General features: G+C 40.4%; 2 protein-coding genes across 2 annotated transcripts in view; one reads left to right on the top strand and one right to left on the bottom strand.

Annotated features, from left to right (window-relative positions):
- The window catches only part of LOC104937503 (ATP-binding cassette sub-family G member 4), a 28,357-nt gene extending 24,612 nt beyond the window's left edge, over nucleotides 1–3,745 (bottom strand). The window contains exon 1 of the mRNA XM_010753740.3: nucleotides 3,542–3,745. The gene's annotated coding sequence lies outside the window, so the exon portion shown is untranslated. The remainder of the gene's footprint in view (nucleotides 1–3,541) is intronic.
- An 11,047-nt stretch (nucleotides 3,746–14,792) lies between these two features.
- tcnba (transcobalamin beta a) lies at nucleotides 14,793–16,046 on the top strand. Its single transcript, XM_010753739.3, has 4 exons — nucleotides 14,793–14,890; nucleotides 14,973–15,114; nucleotides 15,623–15,759; nucleotides 15,855–16,046. The coding sequence occupies exons 1-4, from the start codon at nucleotides 14,824–14,826 to the stop codon at nucleotides 15,914–15,916; spliced, it is 408 nt and encodes a 135-aa protein (XP_010752041.1). The 5' UTR covers nucleotides 14,793–14,823; the 3' UTR covers nucleotides 15,917–16,046.
- Nucleotides 16,047–16,388: the final 342 nt, after the last annotated feature.

Below are 16,388 nucleotides of genomic sequence, written 5' to 3'. Positions count from 1 at the left end.
AGGGCTGACCCACAGAGACAGACAACCATTCATGTTGACACCTACAGCCAGTTAACCTAACCTGCATGTCTTTGAACTGATCAGTGAAAATACAAGCACAATGAGAACACACAAACTCCACAAAGATCCCAACAATAACAACATGGTCAATCATTTCCATTGCATATAAAAGTTGGCAACAACTTCCTTCCAGCAAGTTCAGGAAGAAATGGTTGCATTTACCTAAAGCCCTTGGAGATTGTATCATAAGACTATGGTCCTTTAGACTTCAAAGAGCTCTCCACCCAGTGCAGGCTACCCAGGTTAGGTACTTTATCATCTCAGAATAAGATGGCCACCTACAACCATTAAAGGAGTTTCAGGAATTTGGGAGGTGTTAGGGGTAAAATGGGAGAACAACCTTCAGTGTAATTTTGAGGAAGTTGAATGGGAAGCGCTTTACTTAGTAGTCAAACATAAACTTACACAATACAATCTCATTCACGGAATATACTAAACCCCTGAAGGGCGGCACAGAGTTAAACCCCAGTCTTTTAAGTTGCGTTCAAGATGTAGAAGTGAAATCGGCATGTTCATATAGATGTTCTCAGCCTGCCCATGTCTACACTCATATTGGACATCTAAACTCATTGTGCTTAAGGACATTAGAATTGCTCTCTTCACAGCCAACAAATGCTTAGCCATGCAATGGAAAGATGTACAACAACCTTTGGCTAGGTAGACTGATGAATTATGTCATGTCTACCAAATAAAAGGTCATTTATAATATAACCTTTCTGCACACAGAGTCTACTCTATTCCAAATATTCAATCCAGCCATAATGTATAATTCAGACATGGTCGTTCTCTATTATTGAATTCCCCCTCTGCAACTGTTGTTTTTCTTGTTTTCTTCGTTATTCTGTACTGATTTTTACTTATGCCTTTTTCTTTTAATTTGAAGAGCTACATCTTCTGTATAAAGTAGTGGAGGGGCGTGGACAGCAAGTATGTGCTTAGGTTGTGAGTGGTGTATGGTGATGCCTATATTTTTGTACACTGTATTATACAGCTCTAGGGCTGTTATATTATTAAAAAAAAAAGGACAACGTAGAAAAAAGGTCTTAACAACAGTGTTCACTAGTGTTTTAACATTGCACCACCCCACTGAGTTAAAGAACAAACTATAATTCTTGTATTTGATATCAGATGCCACCTGCAGCATCACTCCTCTCCAGCTTGAGTTCCTGATTCCAGTTAGGTACCTGTCAGAACAACTAAATGAAGTATACTATTCCATTTTTACACTGCTGTCACCAGTGGTGTAGTGGGGCCTGGAGATGTGGGTACGCAGAGGATAAATCCCCCTTTGTTATTTACAGTGACATGTAGGATCACATTAAGCTCACCCAAAAGGAAGGAGTAAGGATCATTATGAAATCAACAGAAGAGATGCAGATTGTAAATGCTGACCTACAGACTGAAAAAAAAACAACTACATACTGAGTGAAGTATTACTTATTCTTTACTCCAGCCACTCATGAAAACTATGCAACCATCATAACACCCACCCTAATAAAATAAATTCTGCTCGTAGAACGCTACTGAATGATGCACACTGGAGAAGTGAGTATACCTGTACTACAACACTGGCTGTCACTCCGTGCAGTAACAGCCACACATTTCTTTGTCTTTTTTTGGTTATAATGTTTGGTGCGGGGGCGGCACTGTGGTGCAGTGGTTAGCACTGTCACCTTACAGCAAGAAGGTTCTGGATTTGGACCCCTCAGCTGGATGGTTTGTATGTTTTGTTTTCTTCTACAGTCCAAAAATATGCAGGTCCATTGGTGACTAAAGGTGTGAATTATTGTTTGTTTCTGTGTGTCAGCCTTGTGATGAATTGGTGACCTGAGCGTGGTGTACCCCGCCTCTCAGCTGGTGTAGGCTGGGATCGGCTCCAGCTCTGCGGTCATGAGGACAGACGGGTGTAGAAAATGAATAAATGAATGTTTAGTGTGTTGTCAAATGTTTAATACTCTGTGGCTGCTGAGCTCCTCCAGGGTGGATAAAGCAATACATAATAAATAATTATGCATCTGATATCCACATGCTTTGTATTATATATTTAGACTTAGATTATATATTTAAACTAGCACAAATCAAATCAAATTTTATTTGTATAGCTCAAAGTCACAAAATACATTTGAGTCGGAAGACTTTAACTAAACACAAATGAGAATGTAGGGGGAAGGTAGCGGTAATGAATACCTTTAAACATGCCGAAAGATGACTCATGCTGTACACACTGTTAGAGTTAGTATTGTTGCGTTGACTGGATGCTAACATTTAGTTAACACAACAGCATGCAGAAAAGAGGCTATGCATGGAGCCTCTTTAACCTCAGATATGGTCTGATTATTCAGCCGGTGAACAGCAGCCTGAACAGAATGGCTGTTCTTGCATAATGTGAGAAGACTGAATGTAGGATTATTAAGATCAGACCCAGGGAAGTGGGTTAATAGTGCTGGTCTCCCATGACTGTGTAAGAATGAAAAGGCTTTGACAGAGAAAAAAAAAAGATCTAAAAGCTCACATACATTCCTCGTCAGAGTTACAACGTACAGGCTTTCTAAGCTACAGCAGCACTTCACTTATGAGAAGCTGAAGCAGAGAGTGTGTAAAGTTCAAAGTATCCCAGTCACGCAGCTAATAAGTTCATAAATAAGACTAAAGTACTGCAATAGCACTAATGTCAGTGATTATTACAACATGTGTGAAAAAAAAGAAGCTCATTTTATGATAATTAATTTGACTATGACTCCAATGCAAAGAAACCCCAAACAGCCGTATAGAAATTTAGTTTTATTATGTATTAGCATATATATTTAAATCTATGTATAATTTTAGGTTGTTGTTGTAGATATCGGTATACGTCAGCTGATAACAGAAACAGAGGTGCAGAAATGCTAAAATATGTTTTGAATGAGTGTCAAACTCTGAAATATCAATATCTTCTATCTAAAAAAAGGTTATATTACACATCCTATCAGTTCATGCACTTAAACTGGTACTAATTCATCTCAATTTATCACATAACTTCAGACAATTCAACTCCTTTCAATGCTTTAACTTTAATGGTATCTTAAACATCTTTTAACATGTTATTTCAGCCGTTCAATTTCATTCAGTACCCAACCTTAAAAAAAACAAAACTGTTTATTTGTTTGTCTTTAAAAATTATATATATATATATGGTTATTTAGTTAGTTAATTGAAAGTAAACGCGACATAGCCCACAAGCTACATTTGGAATGCCATAAATAACATTATTGTTTACCTGGATTGAATAGAAGACGTTTGCTGTGTGTTACATCAGCTACTTTTTAAAGGACTAAACCCAAGATAAGACATCAGAGTTGTGTGAGTGAACAGGGAGGAGGGTGCAGGCAGGACGGTGGCACATTCGCTCCAGAGAAGATGAGTCATGAGATGTAAAGTCACACCTGTGAGGAATCTACTAAAAACAGCGAGGAGAGAGAAACAGGCGGAATGAGGAGCTTACGTCGAAGTGCTGCCTCTGGAAGTGTCGCTGTCCTCCGCGGTGTCTGTCAGGATGTTGTTATCCTCCCCGGCTGCTGCATTCAGGACCAAACACAGCCTGTTCCAGTCTGACGCATCTACAGCATCGATGCACGCCGGAGCACAGCACAGCAGAGCAGAGAGGGCGGATCAGGACGGGAGGTGGTGGTGATGCTGGTGTTGGTGGGGTGGGGGCGGGCGGAGCAGGATGAATGGAGGAGGAACACTGAACTACTGTACAGACCCTGCTGTCAGAGCCGGGTCACATGATGACTCCTCTACTTTGTAGAAATGTGGATTTGTGTCTTTAATCTTTATCGCAGGTGACAGTTGTAGGCTTATGTTTATGTAACCCACTTTTCAATAACCTGTTACCCCTGAAGACTCATTTCACACCTATTAGTATACAATTATATACAGCATTTATCATATCTGTAAAAAAAAATAATGTAGTTATATATTAAAATGATGAAATGTTAAAGCCTTATTGGTGTAATGGCAATTTTAACACATACAAATGAATTCTAGGCCTTACCTTACTAAAGTTCAAATTTTATTTTTTTCCCACAGCTTTCAGTCACATCTGTGTTGGTTTCTTCAAACTTAGCATGATGATCATGATTGTAGTTTGTAAGACACAGCCTGTAAGTGGAGCTAGCATCCTAATTTTGGAGGATATATTATTTGGGATAAATTGTTTTGATTTTTTTGAAAAATACTTTTGATTAAAGGTCCAGTGTGTAGGATTTATACCCCTCATTTCACTCTTCTCTTATGGTGACCATGAAACTCCCAGCCCCAAAAAAGTCAGTGCTTAGTTTGTCCACCCTGGGCTACTGTATAAACATGGCAGTTCAACATAGAGGACTGGGTCTGCATCTGGAGATATAAAAAGTTCACTAACAAAAACATAATTCTTTAAAGGGATTATTCATAAATTAAAACTGAGTTATGAATATTCTTCTGCAAATAGATCCCCCTAAATCTGACACACTGGACCTTTAAAGTGAAATGAAATAGAGTATCTGGTATCTTAAGGTCTTAAAATCTTAGAGATCTTAAAATGGGTCAATAATTGTGTGTGTGTGTGTGTGTGTGTGTGTGTGTGTAACATGTGTGACATGTAAGGCATGTGTTCATGTGTGTTTGCTGTTATACATCCTGTGGAAGTTAGAGACGGTTGAATTCCTCACAGTTTTTGGGGATGTGACAAACATGGCAACAAGCCATGACTCGTCAACAAGGACTGCATATCTCTGCCTGGCATGTTCAGACAACTCTACAGCACCACACAATGTATAGATACATTCTCCACCTGTCACATCTGTGTTGTTGTGGTTGATCACTGGTTGGTCTGCCTCTAACCTATGCCTCAAGCCTCCTGCTTTCAAAGTCCAGTTGCTACATTACCACCCTAACAACAGTCAGTTTTCTGAGTTTCTTTATGATATAAGACATCTTTTGGGGATGGTTTGATCTATATCTGGTTGCAATTCCTTGACTTGACCACTTCAACCTTATTTGGGGTTGATGTAGTGCAAAATCTTCCATCTACAGTGCTATGAAGGATATACATGGTTCTTTTGGCTGGACTGATTAAACCTTGAATTTTAAACTGCAAAAAATAATAATAACGTAACTTTTTCTATGCATGTACCAATTTTTAGCTACAGGTCTGTAGTTTTATTACTACAGTTTTAACGTTTCCACAGTGTAACATACACAGTCATGATAACAGATCTACATGATGGTGAGAAATTACACATGGTGGAGTTTTATTTGTTTATTTTTTCTATAAAAAAGTTGATACCTTATTAACCTATTGTTCTGTGAAGAGAATCAAGGTTATTCTGCTGCTGTGGCCTGGAGGAAACGTGCAGACATGACTGAGTCTAACAAGTGACAAAGACCTAATTTGTTAGTAATTAGTCCTTTGAAATAACACGTTGAAGAGGAATGACACCTGGCTGCTGTCAGGCTTGGTTAAACAATCTCATTATTGTTAAGCTGGGCAGATGTTTCTTGATATTTGATATCAGATGATATTTTTTTTCCAGAGTAAAAAAAAACCCCACCAGAATTGTGCTGCTTGGTCATGATGGAATCTTTTTTATCTTTTGGGGAGATGCTTTAATTTCATTTCTACGTAAGTGTCCTATTAGTGGTGCAGATTGTAATTGTGGCACTCTTGTCTCATCATGTTCAAATCATTTCTATAAAATGAGGCCAACATTCTTCATATGTCACTTTATGAGTCATATTTCCAGTTCATTTTCATTTTGTTGCTTGAGTGTCTATAATTGTATTGTTCAGTCTCTATCTGTAACAACAAGCAGCATTTTTTATTTGTTTTGTTGTACTTTACAGCCTGCTGGCTTTGTATTCAGTGTACAGATATGAGAATGACACTGATGTTCACATCTAACCAGAAAGTCAAGAAATCCTATATTATTTATTTTGACTGAGTTTTCTAATTTACTTGTCCTATTTTTGAGTTCTCATTGTCTCTTTAAATCTTCTTTATATTGAAGTCTGCTGACATTAAGAAACCTGTGCCTTCCAAATGCCTTTTGGTATTTGTAGTCCCCTAAATATTGCAGCTCTACATAATACATCCAAGCATGTAGATACCCATACAGTAACCTTATGCCTGTTGTGATGAATGCCAATTTATTACATTTACATACAGTTTTTTAGGAAGCATTACCGTTTTTCCACCAACTAGTTAATGGTAAATATGTGTACGTTTAGATAAAGTGTTAGCCTAGTTGTTTTTTACATTTTCTTACATTTGTCCAGTGTTTTGTATACAGATTAACTCTGTGTTGAATGGCAATATTCATCACACATGTTCTTACAATCACAAAGAGAAAACAACAAAGATAATGCAGAACTGTGTTAAGACAAAGGTGACAAAAAATGGTGATTAGTCATGTACATGCTTTCTGCCTACTTTTCATTTCTTGGTGTCAGTATTGTGTAACATAGACTGCAGGCCACACACACATATATACAAGCTTTTGTCTTCATATAAGTGCACAACTCATAAAAATATAAAACAAATATCTAGACATGCTAATGCAGAAATGTAAAATTTTATATCTTTAAAAAGTGATATTTTATGTCAGATAGCAGCACATCTTAGTCATCATACTTTCTTCTACTTATAGAATATTTATATTAAGACACAATGCAGAAATATGAGTGAAGTTATATTTGTTTTGTTTTTTGGGGTTGTTTTTAGTTGAATTTTAATTTTTTTTGATGGAACATTTAATGTCTTTGTGGGGGAAACCTGAGCACCAGGAGAAAACCCACGCATACACTTGGAGAACTCCACACAGAAACAAGATGGTGATGTTTCTGTGCTGCCCTGAATGGCACAGTTCACTTTGACATCTCTTGAGGAGCCTGGGATACAATGACAGATCTTTTTTTCTTCATTGACAATGTCTTTGTGGGGGAAACCTGAGCACCAGGAGAAAACACACGCAGACACTTGGAGAACTCCACACAGAAACAAGATGGTGATGTTTCTTGATGGTGGAAAGAGGGATGGAGGGAGGAACAGGGGGATGGAGGGAAGATAGAGGAATGAAGGGGGCAGGAAGAGGAAGCTAGTGTTGTGCGACCTGAGTCGAACAACAAGGAGGCTCCTCCCCCTCAGCTTGGCTGTCACAGCTTTTCTTTTTGTGGATCTAGCTCAGAAATCCCTTCTTCTTCTTCTCCTCTGTTTATGTCCCTGATGTGACAGTTCCCTTATTACTCATTACTCTTTCTTCCTGACTCCTCTCTGAGTGCTCTTCTTTTTGGAGCAGGGAGTTCTTCTCCTCCTCCACCAGTTTAGATATCATCTCCGAGTCCTGTTGTTTCTGGATCAACTGCTCTTTGAATTTCTCCTCCAGGGCGTTGTATTCTCCCTGCCAAGCTTTGTAGGTCTGGAGAAATTCAACTCTGCAGCTCCTCAGCTCACTAGTTTCTGTCTCTGTGAGCTTCTGGGAGAGTCATTCAATCTCTTGTTTGTCCTTATTTTTCATTTCCTGGTTTTTGTCTTTTTCTGTCTTCTCATTTTTCATTTTCAGGTGATGCTCCTCCACTTTCTTCTTTTCCTTCACGAGCTGTTTTTCGGTGGCCTCTCAGCTCTGTTGTTTAGTGGCCATCTCCTCTGTGAATTTCTCCTGCAGAGCGTTGTATTGGGTCTGTCAAGTGTTGTTGCTTTGAAATTTAGCACTAACTGGAAACTGTGAGCTTGTGAAAGAGATCATGGTTGTTCCTCTGAAGATCCAGGATCTCTTTGTCCTTCTGGAGGAGTTGTTGTTCCATCCTTTTTAACTTCTGCTGCAAGTCATTCTGCAGCACAGCGCTCTCCTGGACTTTTTTCTTTTCTGACTCCAGCAGTTTTGAAAACGTCCTTGTTGAATCACCAGAACAAAAGATGATCCGTGTGCTACAAGGATTTGTGTATGTCCAACAAACAGCAACCTCTGTGGCTGGGAAATGAAGTCAATGCGGAGGTGCCAAAAAACTGTAATACCTCAAGAGGCTGCTTGATGCTGGCTACAAAACCTTTCAACCCTTCTCTATTAAACTTATACTTGTCTCAGTTTTCCCAACCCTCTCTTTTTCTCCAGAACCATTTGTTTGATCTGCCCATCCCTTTTCTCATCCATTCACTCTCCCTTTCCTCCTATCATTCTCTTGTATTTGATCCTGCACATACCTCTCCCATCTCTCCTTTTCTAGATACAGTCTGGGGCCAGTAATCACCACAGGTGACTTTACTCCAGAAACCTATTCCCCACTTATATTTCTTTAATTTATTAAAGCTTACAAATCACAATGCAGCATTACTGTGGCTCATGAATCAATAATCAATAACAAGTAAAGATCCAAGAAGAGAGAAAACAAGATAACTGAACATCGTCCTAAAGACACTGAAACATACTTTATTTGTGCTATATGTAAATAAAATGTGTACAGATTGTGCAGTATATTGACTTTAGGAGGAGCTACCCCATATCAGGCCTCGCTCAGCAAAGTTTTTTTGGCCTTTATTGATAGTACAGCTGGAGATCGACAGGAAATGTGGGGAGAGAGATGGGGAGTGGCATGCGGGAAAGGGCCGCACAGCTCGGGAGCCAAACCTGGGCCTCCGCAGCGACCCTTCGCATATGGGGCGGCTGCTTAAGCTACCGAGCTAAACACCGCCCCCTCGCTCAGCAATCTTTCTATGAAACTCATTCAATGAGCCTTTAGTGCTGTTGCAGACAGTAGGACAATCATCAATCAAGCTTTAAAGAATAATGATATGAAAAATATGCAAGTGTGCGACTTTCTTTAGGCTTCTCCTCGGTTTGTATTCCCAAAACAAATTATGTAATATTGTAAAAACTACTTCCAAATAAGTAACATGTACAGAGACTACCCATTGAACAAGTATACTCACAGTGAAATACACTCTGTTGTATATTTTAGGTTATATATATGTGCATGTGTGTGTGCAAAAAGAGGCCTGTAACACCACATTATGTAATAACGCTCCATTATGTAATACATTTTCACTTCATCATGTAATAATGCTGCATTTTGTAATAATCGAAAGCGTTCCTCGTCGTGTGAATGGTCGGGTGCCTCTTGACACCCTGAATGTAAAGCAGTCGCTTTTCAAGTCCCGGCTAATGCCAAGACTTCGCTGCAGGGGTAGAGGATCAGAGCTCAGATCAAGGTTTTTGAGTTTGTTGGCTCTGTCCTCAGGGGGGAAGGCCTCCATTACAGCGGTGCTGTTGGATGCCATTTTGTGAAGATTCAGGTTCGCTGTTGACAGCATTCTCTGCATTCTTTTCAGCAGGTCTATGGCTATTTCCTCACTAGTCACGGAGGTGATCCCGTCGTTAAAATAAAAGTTGCATAGCACAAACTCCTTGGCGCCTGTGCCATGCTCTGCTTCACCAGCTTGCTGGTTTTGTATCACCTTTTGCATGAACTCAGAAAAATATTCTTTCATACCAGGTTTCCTCTGAAAGGTGCGCTGCAAGGAAGACAGAAGTGAAGAATGAAGCTCTGACATTGGACAGCACATTTGTCTTGTAGACGTTGGCTTTAGCAGGCTGATGTGCTTTGTCAAGGCAGATCTCTCCCACAATAACCCAGCCCAAATCTAAGCGCTGTGCATAGGGTGTTGTTGTGGGGCCCGTTGTACTGCTCACGTACTTTTTGTAAGATGTCTATCCCCAAGAGAAGAAGGATTTAAGCATCTGGATCTGCGGGTGGAATCTTGCCACTGGAGCGAGGTGAGGGAAGTGCTGGGCTATCTCAGGTGTCGGGATTTCTGCTTTGCCGTCCGGCATTGAGTAGCATTCTATGAGGGGAGGGAGAGCCACTGTCGACTTCCCATCAAGTGACTCCACTGTGAAGTTGCAGGCCTTTGTCCCCGCCGTCTCAACTGTGCCTGAGCACGTCCCCAGAGTGTAGGGAGAGGAGTTGCTTTTGGTGCCAAACGGGTTGAAGAATTGTGTCTTGGCAAGTGAGTGGTTGCTCTAGTCATCCAACACTGCATATACATGTTGGGCTTTTTCACAATGACTTGTGGGGAAATCTTTCACCAGGCATATTTTGGAGCATGACCTAGGTTGAGAAGTGCTGCATATTTTGGTGCATTTGGCCGTGACTTTGAGCTGCTCTTCATGCTGTTTTGGGTCGCCTTTGGTCTCTTCAGGCAGTAAGGAGGTGGGCTCAGGGTGCAAGGCAGACACATGCTTTTTGCTGTCACACTCTCTGCATTTCACAGACATTTTGCAGTCCTTTGCTAAATGTTTGGTGGAGGCACAGCACCGGTAGCAGATTAAGTTTTCCTTCAGAAAGGCTTTGTGCTCATGCAGTAGTTTGTTCCTAAAGGTGAGGCATTTAAAGCGGGGATGGGGCTTGTTATAGATGGGGAATTGCTTGTCTGGCTCATGAGCTGATTTCTCTGAATGGCTGACGTGGGAGTTTTGAGCTGATGACACCTCAGTCTTCTTCACAAAGATAGATAGTTTATTGCTTACCTTGCCTGTCTTGTCTGCCTTGATGCTGTTTGCACAGTTGGACAAAGGGAAGACAAAACTTGGGTTATTTCTAATCTTAGCTTGATTGCAGATGAACTACACAAAAAAACAGAAGGGTGGAAAGGCTACCCTGTACTGTTTTTTGTACCTGGAGCATTGTGCAACCCATTTTTCTTGAAGGCTGTAGCGAAAAAATTTTCACCATGGGGTTTACACCCCGGGCGGTGTGTGTGTATGCATGTCCAGGTGTGAGACCGCTCCACTCTCAACTGGTGAGGGTCTTTGTTCGAGACGTGGGGGAAATCTTCAAGCCTCTTCAGCAGGGCGTGCTCGATAACCTCAGGGCAGCTGTAGCAGTCCTCCCTGATGATGTCGACTGCTTTTGCTGGACTGGTTACCTGGACTGACCTGATGCGCTTGGCCTGTGTGGATGACTCTGGGCTGTGCCATTTGACAAGGAGGTCGAGTTCTTCTTGATGCGTTAGGTTGAGGTCATGTGTGATGCTCTGGAAAGATGTTTTCCATGCCCAGTAGTTCTCTGGACGGTCATCGAATTGGATCAGTCCTGAGCTCACCATTTCTCTCCTTATCAGGTAGGTGGCGAAGTCAGGCAATGGAGCAGGTGCCCCGTTGTAGACTTCCGTTCATTAGAAAAGGGACTTGGTGGGTTGCGAGCTGGTGTTGGACTGGTGTTGGAGTTGGTGCAGGGCGAACTGCTGGAGGGCGAACTGGTGCTGGGCTGACCGGTTGGTTGATGTCATTGTTTCCTTTTGGCTGTGAGTCGTTTGCTCCATGAGGGCATGGCTGGAGAGGGCGCTGAAGAATGATTGGTGGCTGAGGACGGCTGGGTGGCTTATGTGAAGGCCGTGGTTCGGGGAATGGCTGCGGAGCATGTGGCACTGGAATGTTGAGCACATACTCTCTGGTACACTGAGCTCTCTCTTGATTAAATCCAAAATCAAGGTCCTCCCAGTCGACTGCAGCCTGGTAGACCTCTGCCTCTCTAGACGCTGTTGATGCCTCCTTCTGCAGCTGTAGAATGTGGAGGTCTGCTTCCACCTCTGCTTGGCGGCATGCTGCCTCAGCCAACACTCTCTGTTTTTCTTCCTCAATACGGGCTCTTTCTCTAAGCACTGTGGCTTCTTTCTCAGCGTAAGCAATCTTTACTTTAAATGCTTCTGCTTTGGCTTTTGCTTTCATTGCGGCGCTACTAGCCACTGACACGTTGGACCTGCCTGTTTGTGACCGCATGTCCAGTGTTAGCTGTCCTTTGTCATCGTCTGGGGACAGCATTTTATCGCAGCGATGTTTGGGGGAGTGTGAGTAACGTTGTTTTCTCCCAAGTATTTTTATTGTTTTATAAGTGACAAACAACATATATACACGCAAACACACATATAACAACAACAACAATAGTAATAAAATTGAAATAATGATAATAATAATAAGTAACGTTGTTTTCAACTAAAGTTGTTTTACAGATAGATAGCTAAGAAGAATAAAATTAAGAGCGGGACTTTTCTTCCATGAAACTTTACTTGAACTCATTTCACTTCTTTTCCATCTCTCACTTTCATTCCATTTAGATCCATAAAACTACAAGAGACATAAAAATACAGAAAGTCACCAAGTGACACATCTGTAAGCTGTCAGACATGTTCACATTAATGTAAACAACTGTTATCAGATTTAACAATCTCATATGTAACATTATCTAGCTGCTAGGCTGCTAGTTAGCAATACACAGAGTGGCTAGGCATGTCATGCTAACACACAAGTATTCTTTCATTAAAACAAACATTTTGTTTACTTATTATCTTTAGAAATGTTACGCTAACTGTTTTATAAGCATCAGTATCTCATTCATTGAACAACAATCGGACATTGACACTTACGGACGTAATTACTCCAAGGATCAGAGCGAGGAAACAACTGTGTTGCATGCATCTTATCAAACTCACGAGTGACTGAGTGAATTCAGGCAATGGGCTACGTTACAAACAAAGGAATGCATGTAGATGTAGTACCAAAATCTAGCAGTAGGTGTCATCATGGGACATAAACATGACAGGAGTCAGTGGGTAAAAGGTCAGTGTAACCAGGCTCAGCAGCCTCTATGGACATAATGGAAGAGGAGAGGAGACTGAAGAGGACATTGACAAAAGAAGCTAAGTAGAAAAAAGGAGAGAGTGAGTGAGCAAGACACCGCCGGACAAGAGTAAACCTGGGACTGACTTTTAGTCATTGCTCTTGGTGAAATAAAAGGCTGAAAGACCGACACTGAGCTGGGCTGACTGCTGTTGGACTAGTCAGTAATATTCGCTGCTGCTGTGTCTGCTGTTGGTGACCTTGTTGATGTTTGGCTGTTAGCAAAGTTGTCAACTTGCTAGTTTTTGATCATATGTAATAAAATCATAACAAATGCACAGTGTGCAGCTGTCTATATTTTTAAAACTATGTGTTGCTTTAAGCGTCATCGTGTCTCTTACCAGCTGATTCAACCAGATAGCAGAACATATGTGGGAATGACTCTATATAATTGGATAATTTGTGCAGTCTTTTCCCAATCCAACTCTGTTTGTTTTTTTTAATGTAGCAACAACAAGCACTGCAAGATGTCACAACTTGTTTAAAAATCAAGCTTTCCTATTATTTCAAGGGTGGGAGAAACAACTGTGTCCCCTGTATGGACTCTACTCTGACCAGATCCCCAAATATGACGAGACATTGATTGTATGTATACTGGACAAACTGCAGAAATTGTTGTTCCATAGTCACTTACTGACACAAAAACATGGGGAAATATGGCCCTGGTTGCAAAATACCTTTATACAACCTCAATAAAACACCAGCATAGGGAGTGGATGGAAGAGACACTTGACTTAACAAAATTAACAGGGCAAACATGATTTCAACAGTACCCCAAGGTGACCTTCGAGGTGGCTTTGTGGAAGAAAATGTTATCAGCTTTTTCAAACTAAGACCAACCCCCACAGTTTACACTGCTCCAATATGTAAACAGCAATGACTGGAATAAAACAGAGTCACTGTGAGCTTACAGCAAAGTCTCCCATCCAACGACCACGATGACTGCGCCAGCTCTGCTCTCTCTCCTAACATCTGCAGAATTTACAAGAAAGCACAAATAGTTAAGAATTTGTTTTAGACAATGTTTTATAAATTTTATCAAGCTTTGTCTAACACAACTATCAATACTGAGATTTTTTAAACAAAGTCTGGGGATATTATGGTTACATGCTGACAGTCTGTTGCTTATCAGGTCTATCCAGTCCAAACATGTAATTGTGGACTTGTGGACTTGCAGGTCATCACTTGAGTAGTTGTTCCTTCAATGTGGGCCCAGGACATATTAGTGTTTACACTACAAAAGATATGTGGTCCAATAAACAGGGCCCAGACCACTTCAGCAAGTGGTTTTAGTGACCACAATGTGTTGTTTAAGGTAATTAACGTCTGGTTCCATTCTGGTCAAACAGAGTCAGGGTGCTTGCTGTGCTGCATGTTGGTTCACTGAAAAGTCAGCTGCACTAAATGGTATGGAACCTTAATTAGTATAATTGGTAACTACTGTTTCAAGTCAAAATGGCGGCTGTGAAAAAAGGTCTGCTGTTACAATAATAACATATTATATTATATTATTTTATATTATAATTCCTCCAGGAATTATACTATACAAGACACGTAAGTACTTTTCTTGTTTTAAGTTTTATCCGAGTCTTAACTGTTGGAGATAATGCTGCCAGGTGAGCTGCAGGCTAGTCAGACACAAAGCTAGTTCATGACAAGTTCACACAGTTAATGTTAATGTTTGATTCCGCTCTGACAAAAAGTCAGTGTCAAATGAATCAGTAAAAGAAAATATTACTGCTTTAAATATTTATCACTGCAACGTCAGATATTTGTAACTATTCTAACCATTAATTACTTAATTTTACTCTGTTTTTACAACCTTAATAAAACACCAGCATAGGGAGTTGATGAAAGAGACACTTGACTTAACAAAATTAACAGGGCAGACATGATTTCATAACAGTAGCCCAAGGTGACCTTCGAGGTGGCTTTATGGAAGAAAATGTTATCAGCTTTTTCAAACTAAGATCAACACCCACAGTTTACACCACTTCAATATGTAAACAGCAATGACTGGAATAAAACAGAGTCACTGTGAGCTTACAGCAAAGTCTCCCGTCCAACGACCACGATGACTGCGCCAGCTCTGCTCTCTGCAGCAATGCTGCTTCTGCTGCTTCCCGGGACTTTGACTGAAGGTAAGCTTCAGAATAATTCATGAAACTTCATTTCAAATGATTTACATTAATACTGCATATCATGCTTCCATCTATAATTCAGGAAGAAGTTCAGTTCCCATTAAAGTGGTGGTGGAGAACAGCTTAGCAAACACCCCACCTGTGACCTTCAGTACTCATGTGGTTTTCAGAGGGGTCCTACTGGGCGCATTGAAGCGACTCATGGACTCCAATTCAAACTTTAAGTAAGACCATAACATCAGTTCTTATTGATATGAAACTTTATTTGTAAGATCACCTTTCACTATGAACTTGCTGATGGATAGTTTTCAACAGTCTGCAAAATACTTTTCTATAATTTTCACAAAATATACATTTTGCTTTTATAGTGACGTCCCTCCGACTCAAGATCGTATGTGTGCCAAATAGTCCTTTGTCACATAAGTGAAACAGCTTAGCCAAACTGTAACCAAATACTGAGCCAGTATGATGAATAACTGTTCCTCTTCCAACCACACCACTGTCAAGACGCAGCAGATTTTACAGTTTGACCCAGAGAGGGCAGTGAAACACTGCTTTTCAGCATCTATAAGGTTCATCTTTAAGTGACTGGAGCTCAGCGCTGGATGTCATTGAGTGGAGAATTTACAGTTTTTAATACTTAGCAGTATTAGTAGCTCCATGTTGTTTTTTGTTTGTCTTTTGGGGATATGTAGGGATAAGATGAAGTAAGCTGTGGTTTCTATCCTGCAGGTTCACCTACACAGAGGATCCAAACTATGGCCCATACCTGGAGAGCGTGAATGGTGTGGCTGGAAATGATAAAGACCATACATACTGGGAGCTACTGGTCAAGACTCAAGATGGCAAAATCATAAGGCCTGATGTTGGTATGTTTACTATGAAAATGTTGATCCATCAGTCTTTCTTGTTGTGATTTTAGAGGAAATCAGATTATAATACACTGTATGGATCTTATTTGCAGGTATTGGATGTTACATTCCAAGCACAAATGAGCAAATCATTCTAAAATTTACCAAGTGGTGAATAAGCAACTTACACCGTACATCAACACAAGATCGCAGCCAGTGATGGAATCAACTGTATGACATACATAAACTATCAAGCAACATGCATCTGTATTTAATGTCGAGTGAATAAAGTAATAATGAAGTACTCCTCTGTGTGCTGCTTTTATTGTTTTGCAAAGAGAGATTAACATAAGGCAATAAATCAGATCAACACTTCTGACACAAATTTGACACCACAAATTCAAATTCATTCATTCAGTGGAGGTAGAAATCTCAGAGACAGCTGTCTCAAAACCACAATGAATCTATGGGAGCAAGAAGTAAAGGACAAAATATGTTCTTTTTTTGAACAGTAGAAGCCAACAGCTGGAATAAGCCAGCACAATGTTTTTCTTCATAACATCTGCAGAATTTACAAGAAAGCACAAATAGTTAAGAATTTGTTTTAGACAGTGTTTTATAAATTTTATCAAGCTTTGTCTAACACA

The sequence above is a fragment of the Larimichthys crocea genome, chromosome VII, assembly GCF_000972845.2.
Source record: "Larimichthys crocea isolate SSNF chromosome VII, L_crocea_2.0, whole genome shotgun sequence".
Taxonomy (NCBI): domain Eukaryota; kingdom Metazoa; phylum Chordata; class Actinopteri; family Sciaenidae; genus Larimichthys; species Larimichthys crocea.
The sequence above is the reverse complement of the archived record's forward strand: the minus strand, read 5'-3'. Positions and strand labels throughout refer to the sequence as shown.

Coding starts and splice junctions, on each gene's coding strand:
- tcnba (XM_010753739.3), top strand. CDS start 14,824: ATGACTGCGCCAGCTCTGCTCTCTGCAGCAATGCTGCTTCTGCTGCTT. Junction 15,115..15,622: donor GACTCCAATTCAAACTTTAA/GTAAGACCATAA, acceptor TCTATCCTGCAG/GTTCACCTACACAGAGGATC. Junction 15,760..15,854: donor AATCATAAGGCCTGATGTTG/GTATGTTTACTA, acceptor TCTTATTTGCAG/GTATTGGATGTTACATTCCA.